A 19141-nucleotide genomic window follows, 5' to 3' on the forward strand; every position below is an offset into this window, starting at 1 on the left:
CCTCCACCGCCCTCTGAGGCAGAGAATTCCACAGACTCACAACTCTCTGTGAGAAAAAGTGTTTCCTCGTCTCCGTTCTAAATGGCTTACCCCTTATTCTTAAACTGTGGCATCTCCAAGACGTGCGGGTTTGTAGGTTAATTGGCTTCTGAAAATTGTCCCCACTGTGTGTGTGATGCGAAAGTGGGATAACATAGGTGAAGGTCAGCGTGAACTCGGTGGGCTGAAGGGTCTGTTTCCATCCTGTATCCCTAAACTAAACTAAACTAGTGCAGCGTGAAGTGTAGATGGAGTCAATGGTCTGTGTGATGGTCTTTGCAATTTCTCAGGGTCTTGGGCAGAGCTGCTCCCAAACCAAGCTGCGATGCATGCTTTCTTGGTTGGCATCTTGGTTGACATCTTGGTTGGCATGGATGAGTTAGGCCAAAGGGCCTGTTTCCTTGCTGTATGACTCCAGGACTCCATAACACAAGTTAAGCCTTGGCTATGCATTGGTGATCATCACCACATTGAAGGATAGATGTGATTGCTCTGGGAAGATTGCAGAGATTTCCGGCCGTTTCACCAGGACTGGAATATTGAATAAACTCATGTTGTTCCATTTGAAACAGATGAAGGCTGAAGGAAGACTGGATTCAGGTATGTCATGTTAAGGAGGACTTGGACAATACAGCTCAGCCCCTCCATGACACACACTGGTCATCCTGAGGAGCACCTTCAGCAACAGTGTTTAAGTAGGAACTGCAGATGCAGGAAAATCGAAGGTAGACAAAAGTGCTGGAGAAACTCAGCGGGTGCAGCAGCATCTATGGAGCGAAGGAAATAGGCAACGTTTCGGCCCGAAACGTTGCCTATTTCCTTCGCTCCATAGATGCTGCTGCACCCGCTGAGTTTCTCCAGCATTTTTGTCTGCCTTCAGCAACAGACTGGTTCCACCAAGATGCAGGACAGAACCCCACAGGAGATCCTTCTTCCATGTGGCTATCAAACTGTACAGCTCCTCCCCCTTCAGTCGTGGGGTAGACTGAGACCGTGGGGTAGACTGACCCTCCCCTCCCCTCCCCTCCCCTCCCCAATCTGTGCACATCCCCAATCCTTTCCACTTGTCACTTTAATTTCATGTTTCATGTATTTTGTGTTTTTAATGACTGTTGGCAGAGCAATTTCCCTCCTTGGGATAAATAAAGTTCTATCGTGTCGTATTGTAGTGGCCTGGGGGCGGTCAGAAAAAGGTTAGATGCCAGGCAGGTTCATAGGTTCTTTAATGATGGTGGTGAGCATCCACTCACAACGCGTTCCACCGCAGGGAAAAAACAAAACTCCCAGAAAAACCCCTGAGCAGAAACCAGACGCCTGTGGCTCAGCCCCTCATCCCTGTCCCTCAAATGCCGAGGGGAATGACCCAAGGAGTGGCCTAATATCCAGGGACCGCCACAGTATCATAAATACTAAATGGAAGGACATATTCTCCACAGGAAGGTGGTTAAAAAGCAAGGAGTGTGCGAGTTGGATTTAAGTACATTTAAATTAAAAGATTAGAAATAAAGTGATTTCATCCCAGGGGTGGGAGATTGCAACCTTCACGTGGTCCACCCTGTTTCGACGAATGCAATCAACCTGGCGTGCACAGACAGAAGATCAAAGAGAACAAGTCGTGTTGCAACTTTAGGCTTTTGCACGCCATACGCAAGAAGATTTCATCCCAAAGATAATGGTGGTCTGATAGACACTGCCTCAAAAAGGAGTAACGGTAGAAATTCACATCACAGCCACAAAATAATTGAATGCATATTTAAATTGCAACCTTCAATTGTCAGCATCCATAAAGACTCCTCACACCCTTGTAATGGACTGTTCGAACTACTTCCCTCCGGCAGACGTTACAAGGCCTTCTATGCCCGAACCTCCAGACTCAGGAACAGCTTCATTCCCAGAGCTATAGCGGCTCTGAACCGGCCCTGCTGAGTTCCCCCCACCCCCCCTGGACTGTCTCCCTCGGATGGTCACGTCGCACAGATACATCTGCACTTTAGTCTGTTTGAACTGTTTTGACTATTTTACTGTTCTACTACAATCCATGTTCTCGGGATATCAATATCTAAATCTAAATGTTATTAGTTATTTAAGTTATGACATCGGATGGAAGCTGCATACCAAATCTCGTTGCACTTATGTGCAATGACAATAAAAAAGATATTATGATAAGAGTTGGACCTGTAGTGGTTAGGGACAGGGAGGCTGGGTCACTACTTATGGCCAGCATGGAAAGCAGGGCCAAATGGCCTCATGTGTTGTACATTCTCCATGATTCTTTCCCTGCAGTAACTAGCTCCCCTTGTGAGTAATTACATCACAGTGCTCCCATTAGCCGCAAATGCATAATACCAGTGTGAAACCGCTACATATATATGCAGATTTTTAAAAATTGCACAGATAGATATTAATATTAAATGTAAAAGTTAACAGGAATATAATGGCATCGTTTTTCATTTATTAATTGCCTATCAAATTTTATTGATCTACAAACCAAAGAATTACTTTTAATTGATTATAAAGCTCTGAACTAACATTGAACAACTCCAAAATAAAACAGATAATGCTGGAAGTACTCAGCAGGCTAGGCAACATTTGAGACCAAGAGTTTTCACCTTCACATTCTGCCAATTCCATACTGTTAGCAAAGGTTTTAAAACTTGTGAGAACTTTCTAACCAAACCAGTGTAAAAAAAACATTGTTGTCAAATCGATCATGTATTTGTTTGAAGGAGAAACACTGATTATTTCTTAGGTCCTTATAGTTTAGTTTAGTTTAGTTTAGAGATACAGCGCGGCAACAGGCCCTTTGGCCCACTGAGTCCACCCCAACCAGCGACCCCCGCACATTAACACCATCCTACGCACACTAGGACAATTTGTACACATACACCAGGCCAATTAACCTTCATCGCAATTAACCTACGTCTTTGGAGTGTGGGAGGAAACCGAAGATCTCAGAGAAAACCCACGCGGTCATGGGGAGAACGTACAAACTCCGTACAGACAGCACCCGTAGTCGGGATCGAACCCGGGTCTCTGGCGCTGCAAGCACTGTAAGGCAGCAACTCTACCGCTGCGCCACCTCCCTAACTCGGGTAGAAATCATAACTTCAATAACTTTGTTGCTCCCTGGATTAGGTAGTATTACTTACAAGGTGCCCGCCTCTACTTTCAGTCTGAGGAAGGGTTGCCGACCCGAAACGTCACCTATTCCTTTTTTTCCCCAAAGATGCTGCCTAACCTGCTGAGTTACTCCGGCACTTTGTGTCTATCTTTTGGATAGACTCTGGAACTCCTGAGCTTGCAGGGAGACCTGATAGAAGTATATAAAATTACAAGAGGCATAGATAGGGTAGACAGTCAGAACTTTTACCCAGGATGAAAATATCAAAGACAAGTGGGCATAGCTTTCAGGAGAAAAGTTTCAGGGAAATATGCAGGACAAGTTTTTTTACACACAGAGAGGTGGAACGCAATGCCTGGGGTGGTGGTGGAGGTAGATACAATAGTAATGTTTAAACAGATTTTGGATAGGTACATGGATATGAGGGAATGGATGGATATGGATGATGTGTCGGGCAGATGGAGATCAGTTTATCTTGGCATCATGTCCGGCACATACATTGTGGGTTGAAGGGCCTGTTTTACACAATCCCACAAGCATTGGCACTTTCATTTCACTGCACATCTTGTATGTGTATGTGACAAATAAAGTTGACTTGACTTGATTGTTCCTGTGTAGGAAGGAACTGCAGATGCTGGTTTAAACCGAAGATAGACACAACATGCTGGAGCAATTCAGCGGGACAGGCAGCATCTCTGGATCGAAGGAATGGGCGACGTTTTGGGTCAAAGGTCTTCTTCAGAGTCAGGGGAGAGTGAAACACAGAGGTAAGTAAGTGTAAGGTGTGAAAACGAGACATCATAGGGGATGGAGATCGAGGAAAATGTGGAATAGATCATCATTGTTAGTAAGGAGTAGGTGACACCGAAGCATACGGTGGGTTAAAACGTGGTTGTAGTGCTGGAGTGCTGGCCTGTTCCTGTGCTGGACTTTTCTCTAAAGATAGACACAAAATACCAGAGTAACTCAGCGGGACAGGCAGCATCTCTGGGGAGAGGAATGGGTGACGATTCGGTCGAGACTCTTCTTCAGACCCTTCGTCTGAAGAAGGGTCTCGACTCAAAACATCACCCATTCCTTCTCCCCAGGGATGCTGCCTGTCCCGCTGAGTTACTCCGGCTTTTTGTGTCTATCTTCAGTTTAAACTAGCATAGAAACATAGAAACATAGAAAATAGGTGCAGGAGTAGGCCATTCAGCCCTTCGAGCCTGCACCGCCATTCAATATGATCATGGCTGATCATCCAACTCAGTATCCTGTACCTGCCTTTTCTCCATACCCCCTGATCCCTTTAGCCACAAGGGCCACATCTAATTCCCTCTTAAATATAGCCAATGAACTGGCCTCAACGACCGTCTGTGGCAGAGAATGCCACAGATTCATCACTCTCTGTGTGAAAAATGTTTTCCTCATCTCGGTCCTAAATGATTTCCCTCTTATCCTTAAACTGTGACCCCTAGTTCTGGACTTCCCCAACATCGGGAACAATCTTCCTGCATCTAGCCTGTCCAACCCCTTAAGAATTTTGTACGTTTCTATAAGATCCCCCCTCAATCTTCTGCATTCTAGCGTGTACAAGCCAAGTCTATCCAGTCTTTCTTCATATGAAAGTCCTGACATCCCAGGAATCAGTCTGGTGAACCTTCTCTATGGCAAGAATGTCTTTCCTCAGATTAGGAGACCAAAACTGTACGCAATACTCCAGGTGTGGTCTCACCAAGACCCTGTACAACTGCAGTAGAACCTCCCTGCTCCTATACTCAAATCCGTTTGCTGTGAATGCTAACACACCATTTGCATCTGCAGTTCCTTCCTGCAAAGTACTTTTCACTGCCCTATTGTCCTTAAGTTTTAGTTTGCTTTATTCATCGCTGGAAGTATGTTGTTTGTGCATCTTTTTAAAAATAGTGAGGATATTTTCATCAATGGGTCAATCCAGTTGCAATGGAACTCTATGGGAGTGAGTGTTTGGGCAGATGCGCATGCGCGACGGGTTGTCAGGCGGCGGCGGTGGTTGCCGGGGCGACGAGAGGCGGCGGTTGCCGGGGCGACGGGCGATATCCCCCGTCATGCGTCGGGAAAGAGAAGGCGGTGTTGGCCCAACAACATGGCGGGCAGTGTGCAGCTATTATGCTTGGCAACCAACAGTGGCGTGCCCCTGTACTGCAGGAGCAAGGGAGAGAGCAGGCAGGTAACTCACTGTTCAAGCTTCATTGTGCATTCGTGCATTCGTGCATTGTGCAAGATCTTTCTGGCTAAAATGGTCTTTTGTATGACATTCGAATAAAGTTATGTTGATCACTAAATATCACAGAAATATTGCAAAACAAAACCAGTGCAATTCATCGTGTATGCAGGCATTATTATCCTGAAGGATGGTGGTAATGGAAGTGGTTTTCCTTAATTAGGAGTTCCTTAATTAGGATGAGTGCAGAAGATGTGATGCCTATTCTTCTTTGGGATGTATCACTGTCAGAATTCTCATCTGATCTGATTTATCATTTAATTGGATTTAAAAAATGTGCTGTCTAAAAAAAGTGGGCCATTTTTATCCAATGTTGAAAGGAGAGAAAGGCTGGTGTTATTTACTCACCTCAGATTGCCTTGGGAAAGTGGTGGAGAGTTGCCTGAGGTCCTGTCACAGTTCCTCCAGTGAAGGCTTTCCCACACTGTGTAGGAGGGTACAGGATTTAGATCCAGTGATGAATGAGAGAACAGGCATACTTCCAAATCAAATTGGTTTGTGACTCAGGCTGGTTGGTGGCAGTGATGTTGCCTCATTAGTCATGGTAGGTGAATTAGATTTGATGAAGTGTTGTTGGAATACCCTTCATGAGTTACTGTATCGCATCTTGTACATACTACATCTATGGTGGCGGTGTGGATGTGTAAGGTGACGATTAAGCTGAACTGGTAAGTAAGTCTAGAACCACCCAGTCTCACACCCGAAACGTTGCCTAAAAAGTCTGAAGAAGGGTTTCGGCCCAAAACATTGAATATTTCCTTCGCTCCATAGATGCTGCCTCAACAGGAGTAGCCCATTCAAGTGGATCGTGGATAATGTTAATCTTAATTCAAACCTGATCAAAATGTTGAGGGACGCACTGAAGCTTGGTGCAGCCAACGACAAGGCTCGGTGGGGGAGGACCACAGTCTAGGGTCCTTCTGCTGCTGGACATGGGGGGCAGGGTGTGGTGGAGACCCCCCGCAAAATAAGGGAAGGAATTCCTCGCCAGTGGGACACATGAGTGGCAAGGGTGCGGGATAAATTTGCGTAATTTGTGTCAACAGCATTGAATGTATGTATGTAGACAAAAATGCTGGAGAAACTCAGCGGGTGAGGCAGCATCTCTGGAGCGAAGGAATAGGTGACGTTTCAGGTCGAGACCCTTCTTCATGTATAGCCTCCGAGAATATTGGATGGAGTCTTGTAAGGATCATGTATTGGATATATTTATTTCTTGAATAAAGTATATTTTGAAAGGAAAAATAAATTTGAAATTTTAGCCCACCCTGCCTATAAGAGCAGGACTTTTTCTTTTGAAGGCAGCGAGATTCCCAGCTTTTCGCTGCTCTGTGCAAACGGGTGTAATTTCTGGCCGGCCCATTTTTTTGAATTCTTTGGTGTTGTCGCACGATTGTCTGGCAGTAACCTCCAGCAGGTGAGGTTGCATCAATCTTTACTTGACATTCAGCAGCATTTCACTGAAATCCATCCCGGTATCGTCCTGGGGGGGGGGGGGGGGGGTTATTGGACAAAATACTTTGGGTACAAGAAGAAGGACACCATGTGTGAAGAGAGGAACAATAATAACACTTATGGTCAATAAACCCACCTTGGAACAGTCTGAAGAAGGGTCTTGACCCGAAATGTCACCCATTCCTTCTCTCCAGAGATGCTGCCTGTCCTGCTGAGTTACTCCAGCACTTTGTGTCTATCTTCGATTTAAACCAGCATCTGCAGTTTTCCTCCACCTCCTTGGAATAGCAATGGAATGGCCATTGACCTAGAGTGTTAACCCTTTTTTTCCCTCTCTCTCTCCTTACAATGTTGCATGCCCCGTTGAATATTTCCAGCATTTCCTGTTGTCTATTTCAGATTTCCAGCATCAGCTGATTTTTTTTTGTTTTTGTTGGCTTGCTTACGTGCTGGGTATTGTGCAGCGATGATTCACCTCAGAATCTTCCTACCATCTGCAAGGCACGCGTTTGGAAGTGCGATGGGCTCCCCTGTCAGATCATTTTAAACACTGTCTGGATGCAGGGAAACCGCTTCAGTGGACCATATGATTTTATTTATCTCAGAAAGTTGCCCGTTTTATTTTCAGCTCCCATTCTCTGTGATTGGTTCCCTAAATGGCGTGCACATGTTCGGGAGCAACCAGGACGTTCTGCTGACTAGCACCTGCACTGACAACACCAGAGTCTGTTGGAGAGTCTTCCGGGACAGGTGAGGTGTGAAAAAATATCACTGAGTCTGACTCAGAGTGGGACGTACACAGAATTACATTTAAAATCACTTCCTCAAAAAACTTAAAAGGATTATTTTTGGAGAGAAGGAATGCGTGACGTTTAGGGTCCAGACCCTTCTTCAGACAGAAGGAGGGTCTCGACCCGAAACGTCGCCCATTCCTTCTCTCCAGAGATGTTGTCTGACCCGCTGAGTTACTCCAGCATTTTGTGTCTATGATGTGCATCTTGTCCAGACAGTGTAAGCCTGGGCATCGAACACATTTCACCCATCGGTCAAGTTGCTTATTTTTACCCCAAAAACATTCCCCCATCCCCCCCCCCCCCCCCCCCCCCCACCTCCCCACTGATGCTGATGTACCCTAGACCCACTGCAGTCACCCATTCCTTCTATGCTGCCTGAGTTACTCCAGCATTTTGTATCTACGGTGTAAACCAGCATCTGCAGTTCCTTCCTGCACAGAGGATTATTTATGTTGTGGGAGGAAGGTATATTTAAGGACATCTCAGTAAATCATTTTGATTGAGGATGCAAGGGAGTTGGCTGGAAAGAACCAGATTTTGTTTTTTTGTCCCTGGACATTTAGTGTTCTTAGTTGTGCAATGAGAAGAATTTATTTCTGGTAGCAGTGCCTGGATTTAGAAATCCAATGTTGCTCTCCTTGTCTAATTTTAGCTTTTCAACGCCATTTAAGTACTACACAGAGAGGGTGATGGATATATGGAATGAGCTGCTGGAGGAGGTAGCAGAGGCAGGTGCAATAACACAATTTCAAAGGCATTTGGACAGGTACATGGATAGGAAAGGTTTAGGGGGATACAGGCCAAACACGGGCAGATGGGAATAGTGTCGATGGGGAACCCTGGTTGGCATGGTCAAGCTGGGCTGAAGGGCCTGTTTCCGTGCTGCACGACCCTATGCATTATTATACTTTAGAGATATGGTGGGGAAACAGGCTCTTCAGCCCACCGAGTCCTCGTTGATCACCCGTTTACACTAGTTCTATGTTATCCCACTTTCTCATCCACCCCCTATACACAATTTACAGAGACTAATGAACCTACAAATCCACATGTCTTTAGGAAACTGAAGCAAAATCTACATGGGCATGGGGAGAACTTGCGAACTCCACACAGACGGCATCCGATGTCAGGATTGTCCGACGCAGGTCTCGGGCACAGTGTGGTGGCAGTTCTACCAGCTGTGCTACTGTGCTTTGGTCAAAACATATTATCAGCTACTGCTCTCTTCTCTCTGTGGAAATGCATACAAAGCTCAAAGGATTTGAAACAACCCATCTCAATTACTGACCAATATTAGTTCAGTTTAGTTTAGAGGAACAGCATGGACACAGGCCTTTTAGCCCAACGAGTCCACACCGGCCATTGATCATCTGTACTCTAGTTTTATGTTAACCCAGTCTTGTATCCTATACAATGGGGTCAATTTACAGAAGCCAATTGACCTAAAAACGTACACATCGCTGGAATGTGGGAAGAAACCGGAGCACCCGGAAAAAACTCACGGGAGAACGTACAACTGAAACCGGAGCACCCGGAAATAACTCACGGGAGACCGTACAACTGAAACCGGAGCACCCGGAAAAAACGCACACAGTCACATACAACTGAAACCGGAGCACCCGGAAAAAGCTCACGGGAGAACGTACAAACTCCATATAGACAGCACCCGTAGTCAGGATTAAACCCGGGTCCCTGGCGCTGTAAGGCAGCAACTCTACCGCTGCGCAACTCTGCCGCCCTTAATAATTAAAAAAGCAAAACTCTGCAGTGGTTGGAAATCTGAAACATTAGCAAAAATGCTGTCATTATTGAACAGATCAAGGAGTATCTATGGGGAGGTCTTCCATCAGACCAGAGGAGAAGTTAGATAACCAGCATGTTTTAAGTTGCAGAAAATGGGAAAGGGAGAAGTTAACAAAGAGAATGTGTGAGTATGTTAGAGACCAAGTGGTGGTGGTGCAGATTGAGAGGCAGCCTGCTAATTGTGGACTGATCTGTCTGAAGGAGATTAAATAAAACGTAGATGAATGAGGAGAGAGGGGAGAAAGAAAAAGTGCTGAATCGGTTGGATACAAAACGCTGATGCTGAAAATCTGAAATAAATGAGAATGCTGCCAATACGTAATAGATCAGGTAGCATCCGTGGAGAGAGAGAGGTAATGTTACTGTTTGAGATCTCTCATCAGATCTGGCCAAACTGGAAAACTTATCTCTGACTTCTGAATGGTGCAGTGAGCTGAGTCAGACGTTGGTGCTGTTCCTCAAATCTTTTGGGCTTTGTTGAACAATGAAATGGAATGGAGAATTACAGAAATAGTCTGGAAGTTTTGGATCACTCTTGTGGACGGAACTGAACTGTTATTCATTATGGGGATGGTACAGGGAAAACACAAATACAAATACACATACAGGCAATGATGGTCCAATTCTACACGGCCATCGTAGAGTCTGTCCTCACCTTCTCCATCATGGTTTGGTTTGGCTCAGCCACCAAGCAACACATCCGGAGGCTGCAGCGAATCGTCCGATCAGCTGAGAAGGTTGTTGGCTGCAACCTTCCCCCCACTGACGAACTGTACACTGCAAGGGCCAGGAAGCGGGCAGGTGAGATCATCTCTGACCCCTCTCACCCTGGCCACAAACTCTTTGAACCACTTCCCTCTAGAAGGCGACTCCGGACTGTCAAAGCTGCCACAGCCAGACATAAAAACAGCTTTTTTTCCCCACGAGTAGTTGCTCTACTCAATAACCAAAAATCTGTAGCCTCTTTTTGCTCTGGTATTTTATTTAAATCACATGTTTAATCGATAATGTTTTATTATTAATGTTTTATGTGTCATTCCTAACTGCCGCTGTATGTCATGTTGTCACTTGCGGGTGGAGCACCAAGGCAAATTCCTTGTATGCGAATACTTGGCCAATAAACTTATTAATTCATTCACATATTAGGGTATTGCATCCAAAATTCAGCATGTTGTAGTCCAGTCCTGAGGGTATGACCCTGGGTTTTTATATTTGTGTCTCTGGAGTGGGACTTCAATCCACGTCCTTTGACCAGGGCCCAGGGACAGAGTTGTATTTGTTTTGTTCCGTTTGGTCACGAGCAGTGACGGTCGATGTACATCTGAGATGTCTTAATTGCTGCCGTCACCCATGGCTAGGCAGTGACTCTGCTGCAGTGCGCGACTCTCACATGATCACACGCCCACAAGTAACCCCGCTGGTGTTCTCCTGCAGGTCCGGGGTTGTGACTGGCTAGAAAGGTGGTTCAGCATCTTGAGGAACGAAATCTTCGTGTTGCTAATAATTCTGTCGAAGAAAGGCATGTTATTTCCACTCGGTCCTTGGAGTCAACGTCCTGCATACCAGATACACATGAGTAGCCCCTCGGTGTAGAAGGCCTTGAAAAAATATACCTGGGAAAGTTGAGTCCATACTGTGCTAACAGCTTGTTTCCATGGTTACGCAGCATCACACTCATCGTCATGAGCTCTGAGGAAGATGCCAGTGACCTTTACCTCAGCCGCCTGTTAGACAACGTGTTCGGTGCCATGGTGAGTTTGCAAAGTCCGATTAGCAGGGTTTGTTATTAGCCACACATGCAGGCTGTTACAATCACACTCTTAATTCTTGTCTGCCCTCGCACCTGGCCACGTCCCTCCAAACCTTTCCCATCCCCTGTCCAAGTGTCTTTCAGATGGTGTCACTGTCCACGCCTCTACAACTTTCTCTGGCAGCCTGTTCCATTTAGGCACCTCCCTCTCTGTAAAATCAAAGTCTGCACACAGGTTTGGGACGTGAGAGTAAACCGGAGCACTGGGTGACAACCCATGCGGGTTCTCCACAGTGAGAACGTGCACACTCGACATAGGCAGTAACGGCAGTCAGTATTGAACCCGGGCCATTGGAGCATTGAGGCAGCGTGTGTGACCCATGCCAACACCCATAACGCAGGTCTGCTCCCAGTGCATCAGATGCATTGCTGCACTCTTGTAGGCCTTATTTTTCAGGTAATATGTTGAACCAAGGTCGCGACCACTGGGAGCAGAATTAGGCCATTCGGCCCATCGGGTCTACTCCTCCGTTCAATCATGTTGGTGCAAAGCATGTAATGGCTCTTTGGCAAAGTGAGTGGGAAATTCACCCAGGGCCCAGATCCATCCTTCAACCACCGTCACTAAGAACTGATTATCTGATAATTATTGATTTGCTGTACGTTGGAGCTTGTGTGCAAATTGATCTTCACCTTTCCGATATTGGATACCTGTGGAGTCTGAAGAAGAGTCCTGACCCCGAAACGTCGCCCAGCCACAGACCGTTGAGTTACGTCAGCACTATGTTCCACTCAAGGTTCCAGCATCTGCAGGTTCCTTGTGTTTCCATTTTCCTGTTTTACTACTGAGATCGCATTTTCTTGGTTGTAAAGCGCTCTGGATGGCCTGAGGTTGTGAAGTGCGCCAATTATCTTAAGAGAAAGCGTGCTCTCCTTCCTTTGAGCATGGGCGTTGGCGTTTGTGTGCGCTTATGTGCCAACACCAGATGCCAGAAATAGAAGGTGGTTTCTTTCACACCACAGACAACATTAATTCAACAAAGGTCAAACATTAAATAGAAAATAATATTTGCTGAGTGAGTTCATCTGCATGGGATATGGGTGACTGCTGTGACTGGCTGCCTTTCAATTGTATTTTACTGTTCCAATTCTCCCCTAGAGTCATAGAGTGATCCAGCGTGGTAACAGGCCATTCGGCCCAACTTGCCCACACCGGCCAACATATCCCAGCTACTGTTGTCCCACCTGCCTGCGTTTGGTCCATATCCCTCCAAACCTGTCCTATCCAATTATCTGCCTTTAACAGTCTGAAGAAGGGACTCGACCTGAAACGTCACCTATTCCTTCTCTCCAGAGACAAGGCGCGTCCTGTCCCGCTGAGTTACTCCAGCTTTTTGTGTCAATCTTTTTTTTAAACCAGCATCTGCAGTTCCATCCTGCACAATGACCTGTCTTACTGCCTTTTAAACTTTGGGATAGTCCCAGCCTCAACGACCTCCTCTGGCAGCTTGTTCCATTCACCCACCACCCTTTCTGTGAAAAAGTTACCCTTCAGATTCCTACTAAATCTTTTCCCCTTCACCTTAAACCTATGTCCGCTGGTCCTCGATTCACCTACTCTGGGCGAGAGAAGCTGTGCATCTACCTGATCTATTCCTTCAATGTTTTTTTACACGTCAATAAGATCACCCCTCATTCTCCTGCGCTCCAGGGAATAGAGTCCCAGCTTGCTCAACCTCTCCCTAAAGCTCAAACCGTCTAGTCCTGGCAACATCCTCATAAATCTACTGGACATTTAAAAATCTCATATTTGTGTTCATACTCCTCCATGACGTCTCCCTATCTTATCTGTGTTACCAGTCCTAGTTGTACAATGTACAATTTAACTGGCACATTGGCAAAATACTATAAGGCTTCAAACTGCGCATAAAAATAGAAAATGGGGGAAAATGCAGATTGTCAAACAGTCGCTGTGGAGGGAGAAACAGAGTTAATGCCTCCAATTAACTTTCATGAGAACAATTGGTCGGCGTGGATTTGATGGGCCGAAGGGCCATGTTCCATGCTGTCTCTCTAAGCTAAACCAGACTAAACTAATGTTCAAGAAGGAACTGCAGATGCTGGAAAATCGAAGGTAGACAAAAATGCTGGAGAAACTCAGCGGGTGCAGCAGCATCTATGGAGCGAAGGAAATAAGCGACGTTTCGGGCCGAAACCCTTCTTCAGACTGATGCAGGGTGGGGGGGGGGTGGGAAGAAGAAAGGAAGAGGAGGAGCCAGAGGGCTGAGGGAGAGCTGAGAAGGGGAGGAGACAGCAAGGGCTACCGGAAATTGGAGAAGTCAATGTTCATGCCGCTGGGGTGCAGACTGCCCAGGCGGAATATGAGGTGCTGCTCCTCCAATTTCCGGTGGTGCTCACTCTGGCCATGGAGGAGGCCCAGGACAGAAAGGTCGGATTCGGAATGGGAGGGGGGTTTGAAGTGCTGAGCCACAGGGAGCCCCAGACTAAACTAAACTTATTCTAGACCAATGTCCTAAAACTTTAGCTCTGGTGAGGCAGCAGAGAAGGGTTTATAGGAAATGTATTTGGATTTGTGAACAGGGAACACAAAACTAGTGGATACTCAACTAGTTGGACCCTCAAACGATCAGTTGGGAAGTATGTCAAGTCCCGGGGAGTGCCTGGGGTAATACCTGACTTTAATTATGTGGTGTGATTGTGGAAGATAGCATTATTTCTAGAACAGAGAGTGTCGATGGGAGTGGCAGTGGGAGGTAAGGACAGGCTGTTTCACAATGGGAAGGGATATTATCACTATTTTGTTTGAAATCTGATTCTTGTGAATTTTACTTTCGTTCGGAGATACAAAACGAAAACAGGCCCTTCGGCCCACCGAGTTCGCACCGGCCAGCGATCCCCGCACACTAACACTATCCTACACACACTGGGGACAATTTATACATATACCAAGTATACAAACCCAAGCCAGTTAACCCACAAACCTGTACGTCATTGGAGTGCGGGAGGAAACCAAAGATCTTGGAGAAAACCCAGGTAGAACATACAAACTCTGAACAGACAGCACCCGTAGTCGGGATCGAACCCGGGTCTCCAGCGCTGTAAGGCAGCAACTGTAACGCTGCACCACCGTGCCTCCCAAATGGAGGTACAAATGGTGGTGGATTTGAAGGATTTTCTTCATCTATTGTACATAGATGTGTACTAGTCATGTCTCTACTATTTATTTCATTCCCCTTACATGTTTTTCCTCTACCTGCAAAATATTTGTAAGGTGTCCTTGAGACTCTTGAAAGGCGCCCATAAATAAAATGTATTATTATTATTATTATTATTATAGAATATAGAACATTATAGCACAAGAACAGGCCCTTCGGCCCACAATGTCTGTGCCAAACATGATACCAGGATCATCCCTTACCTACCTGCACATAATGCCTATCCCTCCACTCCCTGCATATCCATATTTAGACTTTAGAGATACAGAACAGAAACAGGCCCTTCGCCCTGATCGTCTCCGCGCTGACCAGCGATCACCCCTACAGTGTTTTTCCTCATTTCTTGGTTAAACAAGGAACTGAAAATGCTGATTTACAAAAAAAGGCATAAAAAGAGACATAAAGTGCTGGGTGTCTTCCTCATTTCTTATTCAGGTTAAATTTAGAAGTATCCAAGAAATTTTATCATGTCGGAAGGAACTGCAGATGCTGGTTTACGCCAAAGATCGAGACAAAATGCTGGAGGAACTCAGCGGGACAGGCAGCATCTCTGGAAAAAAGGAATGGGTGATGTTTTGGGTCGAGACCCTTCTTCAGACTTCAGATCTGAAGGAGGGTCTCGATCCGAAACGTCAACCATTCATTCTCTCCAGAGATGCTGCCTGTCCCGCTGAGTTACTCCAGCATTTTGTGTCTGTCAAGAAGTTTTATTGTTGTGTCATAGGTCATAAAGTGATAGGAGGGGAATAGGCCATTCGGCCCATCAAGTCTACTCCGCCATTCAATCATGGCCGATCTATCTCTCCCTCCTAACCCCATTCTCCTGCCTTCTCCCCATAACCCCTGACACCCGTACTGATCAAGAATCTATCTTTCTCTGCCTTAAAAATGTCCATTGACTTGGCCTCCACAGCCTTCTGTGGCATATTGGATTTATGATTGGGTAGATTGGCTATTTATTATGGATAGTGGTTTCATTCCAGAGTTTATTCCAAAACGGTTGAGCTGTACAAAACTCTCAGCGCCCGCCCTCAGGTTTCCAGGAGACTAAGTAGCGACGTGGGAGGTTTGTGAAGTTGCCCTGGCAGAAGATTAATTTGCAGGGTTGTGTAGGACGTATCTGAGATACTTGGACTAAATTTGGAAGGTCTTTCAAATCCATTCTCCAGCATTTAGTGTCTTGTTTGTAAACCAGCATCTGTACTTCCTTGGAACATGGACAGGTGACGTTTCAGGTCAGGACCCATCTATGGTTCCTTGCATATGTATAGCATGTGCAGCAAAAGATATTTTAGCCAAAGAGGTCTGCAGCAGCTGTAGCATTACACAGCAGAATAATGAATCGTGGATCAGAGGTTGACATACAAGCAGGAGGCCGCAGCAGCCTGGGGCTTGCCTGGAACATGCACTGCTCATCACACCCAGAGTCTGGTAGACAAAAGTGTTGGAGAAACTCAGCGGGTGCAGCAACATCTTAAACACCTAGAGCGTGGACTGGACTGGACAAATTGCTCTGGACGTGTGGCATGGTGGCGCAGCGGTAGAGTTGCTGCCTTACAGCGCCATTAACCCAGGTTCGATCCCCACCACGCGTGCTGTCGGTATGGAGTTTGTACGTTCTCCCTGTGACCTGCGTGGGTTTTCTCCGAGATCTTCGGTTTCCTCCCACACTCGACGAAGACGTACAGGTTTGTTGGTTTATTAGCTTGGAACGAATGCAACACATGGATAGAACATTCATGTATTAATGTGGGCAGGTGGGACTAGTGTGCTGGGGCATGTTGGCCAGTGTGGGCAAGTTGGGCCGAAGGGCCTGTTTCCACACTGTATCACTCTATGACTATAATGATAATAATGGATGGGATTTATATAGCGCCTTTCTAATACTCAAGGCGCTTTACATCGCATTATTCATTCACTCCTCAGTCACACTCGGTGGAGGTAAGCTACTTCTGTAGCCACAGCTGCCCTGGGGCAGACTGACGGAAGCGTGGCTGCCAATCTGCGCCTACGGCTTCTCCGACCACCACCAATCACTCACACACATTCACACACAGGCAAAGATGGGTGAAGTGTCTTGCCCAAGGACACAACGACAGTATGCACTCCAAGCGGGATTCGAACCGGCTACCTTCCGGTTGCCAGCCGAACACTTAGCCCATTGTGCCATCTGTCGTCCCAGAAACTATGACTTTCCATAAAAATGGAAACTATGACTTTCCATTCTCCATTTAATTCAATGGGTCAAGGTTTTCCTTAGTTCAACTCCACCAATTAATCCTATCAACTGGACTGACTCTCATTGTGGCATTGTTGGTCGTTTTGCACAGCCCGACTGTAATTGCACACTGAATCCTTGGCAGACCATGAGCTGTTGTGTCCGCTGGTGTTGGTTTGCACTAAACCTGTGCTCCTGATCTTTGAAGGTCCTGGTGATTGGCTTGGACGATCTGGTGAACCTCAAGAACGTGGAGCGATTGAAGCGGGAACTGCGGGTGAGTAACTGGTTGCTGATTGAAGATAAGTGGGTTGTGTAGTTATCTCTCTCTGTCTAGATTGAGCACCTGAGCCCCAAAAAAAGTCCCAACAAAAAGAGCCCAAACTGAAACTTTGGTGTTGGGCTATCAATTGTTATGTTAAACACAAGGCTCTGTGTGCTTTCCCGAAGGATATAAGGGGTTCCTTAAAGCCCTGTCCCACGGTACGAGTTCATTCCAAGAGCTCTCCCGAGTTTGCCCCGATTCGAACATTTTTTACACAGAGAGTGGTGAATCTCTGGAACTCTCTGCCACAGAAGGTAGTTGAGGCCAGTTCATTGGCTATATTCAAGAGGGAGTTAGATGTGGCCCTTGTGGCTAAAGGGATCAGGGGGTATGGAGAGAAGGCAGGTACAGGATACTGAGTTGGATGATCAGCCATGATCATATTGAATGGTGGTGCAGGCTCGAAGGGCCGAATGGCCTACTCCTGCACCTATTTTCTATGTTTCCATGAACTCTGAGATTTTCGGTAATGGCCGCTCGTCGGTACTCGGGGCTCTCGTGTACATTTTTCAACATGTTGAAAAATCTTCACCAGTCTTCCCGAGCTTACCTGCCGTTAGCGAGTCTTCCTGAGTACCTGCCGTTAGCGTTATGAGCCGCTAAGAGATGTCCCCGAGCTCCGACGTACCCGCTATGTTCATTCTCCGTGCCTACCACGAGTTTGATTTTTTTTAACTCGGTAGATGAACTCGCACCGTGGGACAGGGTCATTAGCTTCTCTTCTGAACATGAGCCGTGAAACTCTCCTTGGCTTAATTGCCACTATTTCTCCTGAAACTGTCAGTGGCGGAACATTAACCTATCGCTTTGCTCTTTGTGGAACCTTGTGGTGGGTTATTCTGAGTTCAAGCTGCGATGCCATCTTTTTAGCTTCTGGAATGAGTCCTGTTGGGAGAGTCCATATGTCACAGAGTCATACAGCGTGGAAACAGGCCCTTCGGCCCAACTTGCCCATGCTGTTCAAGATGCCCTGCCTACACCAGTCCCACCTGCCCAATTTTGGCCCATATCCCTCAGCCTTTCCTAATCCATGTATTTTAAATGTATTGAGAATTGCTAACAGAATGAACAGTGGCATAATTCTCCAGTCTTGGACCACAATATCTAGGACTGGCAGGGTATGAGCTAAGAATTAACGCTAGACATCTCGGAATTGTGTTATAAATAAACAACCATGTGTGGAGGAAGTGATTGTAGTCACACAGCATAGAAACGGGCCCTGTAACGTCTGTGCCAGCCATCTATGCTAATCCCTTGTGCATGCACTTGGTCTATCACCTGCTCTGCGAGATGCTGCCTGTCCCGCTGAGTTACTCCAGCTTTTTTGTGTCCATGTGCCTTTGCGATTCTTGTTCAGACGCTTCTTGCGTGTTGTGAGAGTACCTGGCTCCACCACCTACTCAAGCAGTGCGTACCACATTGCAATCACCATCTTGCTCGGATCCCCGAAGTTTGGACCTCACTGTGTCCCTTGCCTCTCTCTCTCTCTCTGCCAGCGTTCACCGTTCTACTCCCATCAGTTAGAAGAAGGGTCTGGCCCAAAACCCGTTGTCTATCCATTTCCCACCACAGATGCTGCCTGTCCTGCTGAGTCCTCCAGCAGTTTGTTCTTTGCTCAACATTCCAGCAACTGCAATCTCTTGCCTCTCTACTAAGGTGAATGTGTTTGATAAGACAGGATAGAGAGATTTTGTTAGAACAGTCTCAAAAAGTTCAGAATAAATTTCAAGGCAAAAACAGGAAAGCAGACTATTATCTAAATGGTGGCCGACTAGGAAAAGGGGAGATGCAGCGAGACCTGGGTGTCATGGTACACCAGTCATTGAAAGTGGGCATGCAGGTGCAGCAGGCAGTGAAGAAAGCGAATGGTATGTTAGCTTTCATAGCAAAAGGATTTGAGTATAGGAGCAGGGAGGTTCTACTGCAGTTGTACAGGGTCTTGGTGAGACCACACCTGGAGTATTGCGTACAGTTTTGGTCTCCAAATCTGAGGAAGGACATTATTGCCATAGAGGGAGTGCAGAGAAGGTTCACCAGACTGATTCCTGGGATGTCAGGACTGTCTTATGAAGAAAGACTGGATAGACTTGGTTTATACTCTCTAGAATTTAGGAAATTGAGAGGGGATCTTATAGAAACTTACAAAATTCTTAAG

General features: G+C 46.3%; 1 protein-coding gene across 2 annotated transcripts in view; it reads left to right on the forward strand.

Moving 5' to 3' along the window:
- Positions 1–5243: 5243 nt before the first annotated feature.
- Positions 5244–19141, forward strand: part of fuz (fuzzy planar cell polarity protein) — a 36910-nt gene continuing 23012 nt past the window's right edge. For both annotated transcript variants that reach the window (XM_033013273.1, XM_033013274.1), the window contains exons 1-4: positions 5244–5351; positions 7489–7610; positions 11124–11208; positions 16870–16938. In XM_033013273.1, coding sequence (XP_032869164.1) covers positions 5268–5351; positions 7489–7610; positions 11124–11208; positions 16870–16938 — 360 coding nt within the window. In that variant the 5' untranslated portion in view covers positions 5244–5267. The remainder of the gene's footprint in view (positions 5352–7488; positions 7611–11123; positions 11209–16869; positions 16939–19141) is intronic.

Source organism: Amblyraja radiata, chromosome 38 (genome assembly GCF_010909765.2).
Source record: "Amblyraja radiata isolate CabotCenter1 chromosome 38, sAmbRad1.1.pri, whole genome shotgun sequence".
Lineage (NCBI taxonomy): Eukaryota > Metazoa > Chordata > Chondrichthyes > Rajiformes > Rajidae > Amblyraja > Amblyraja radiata.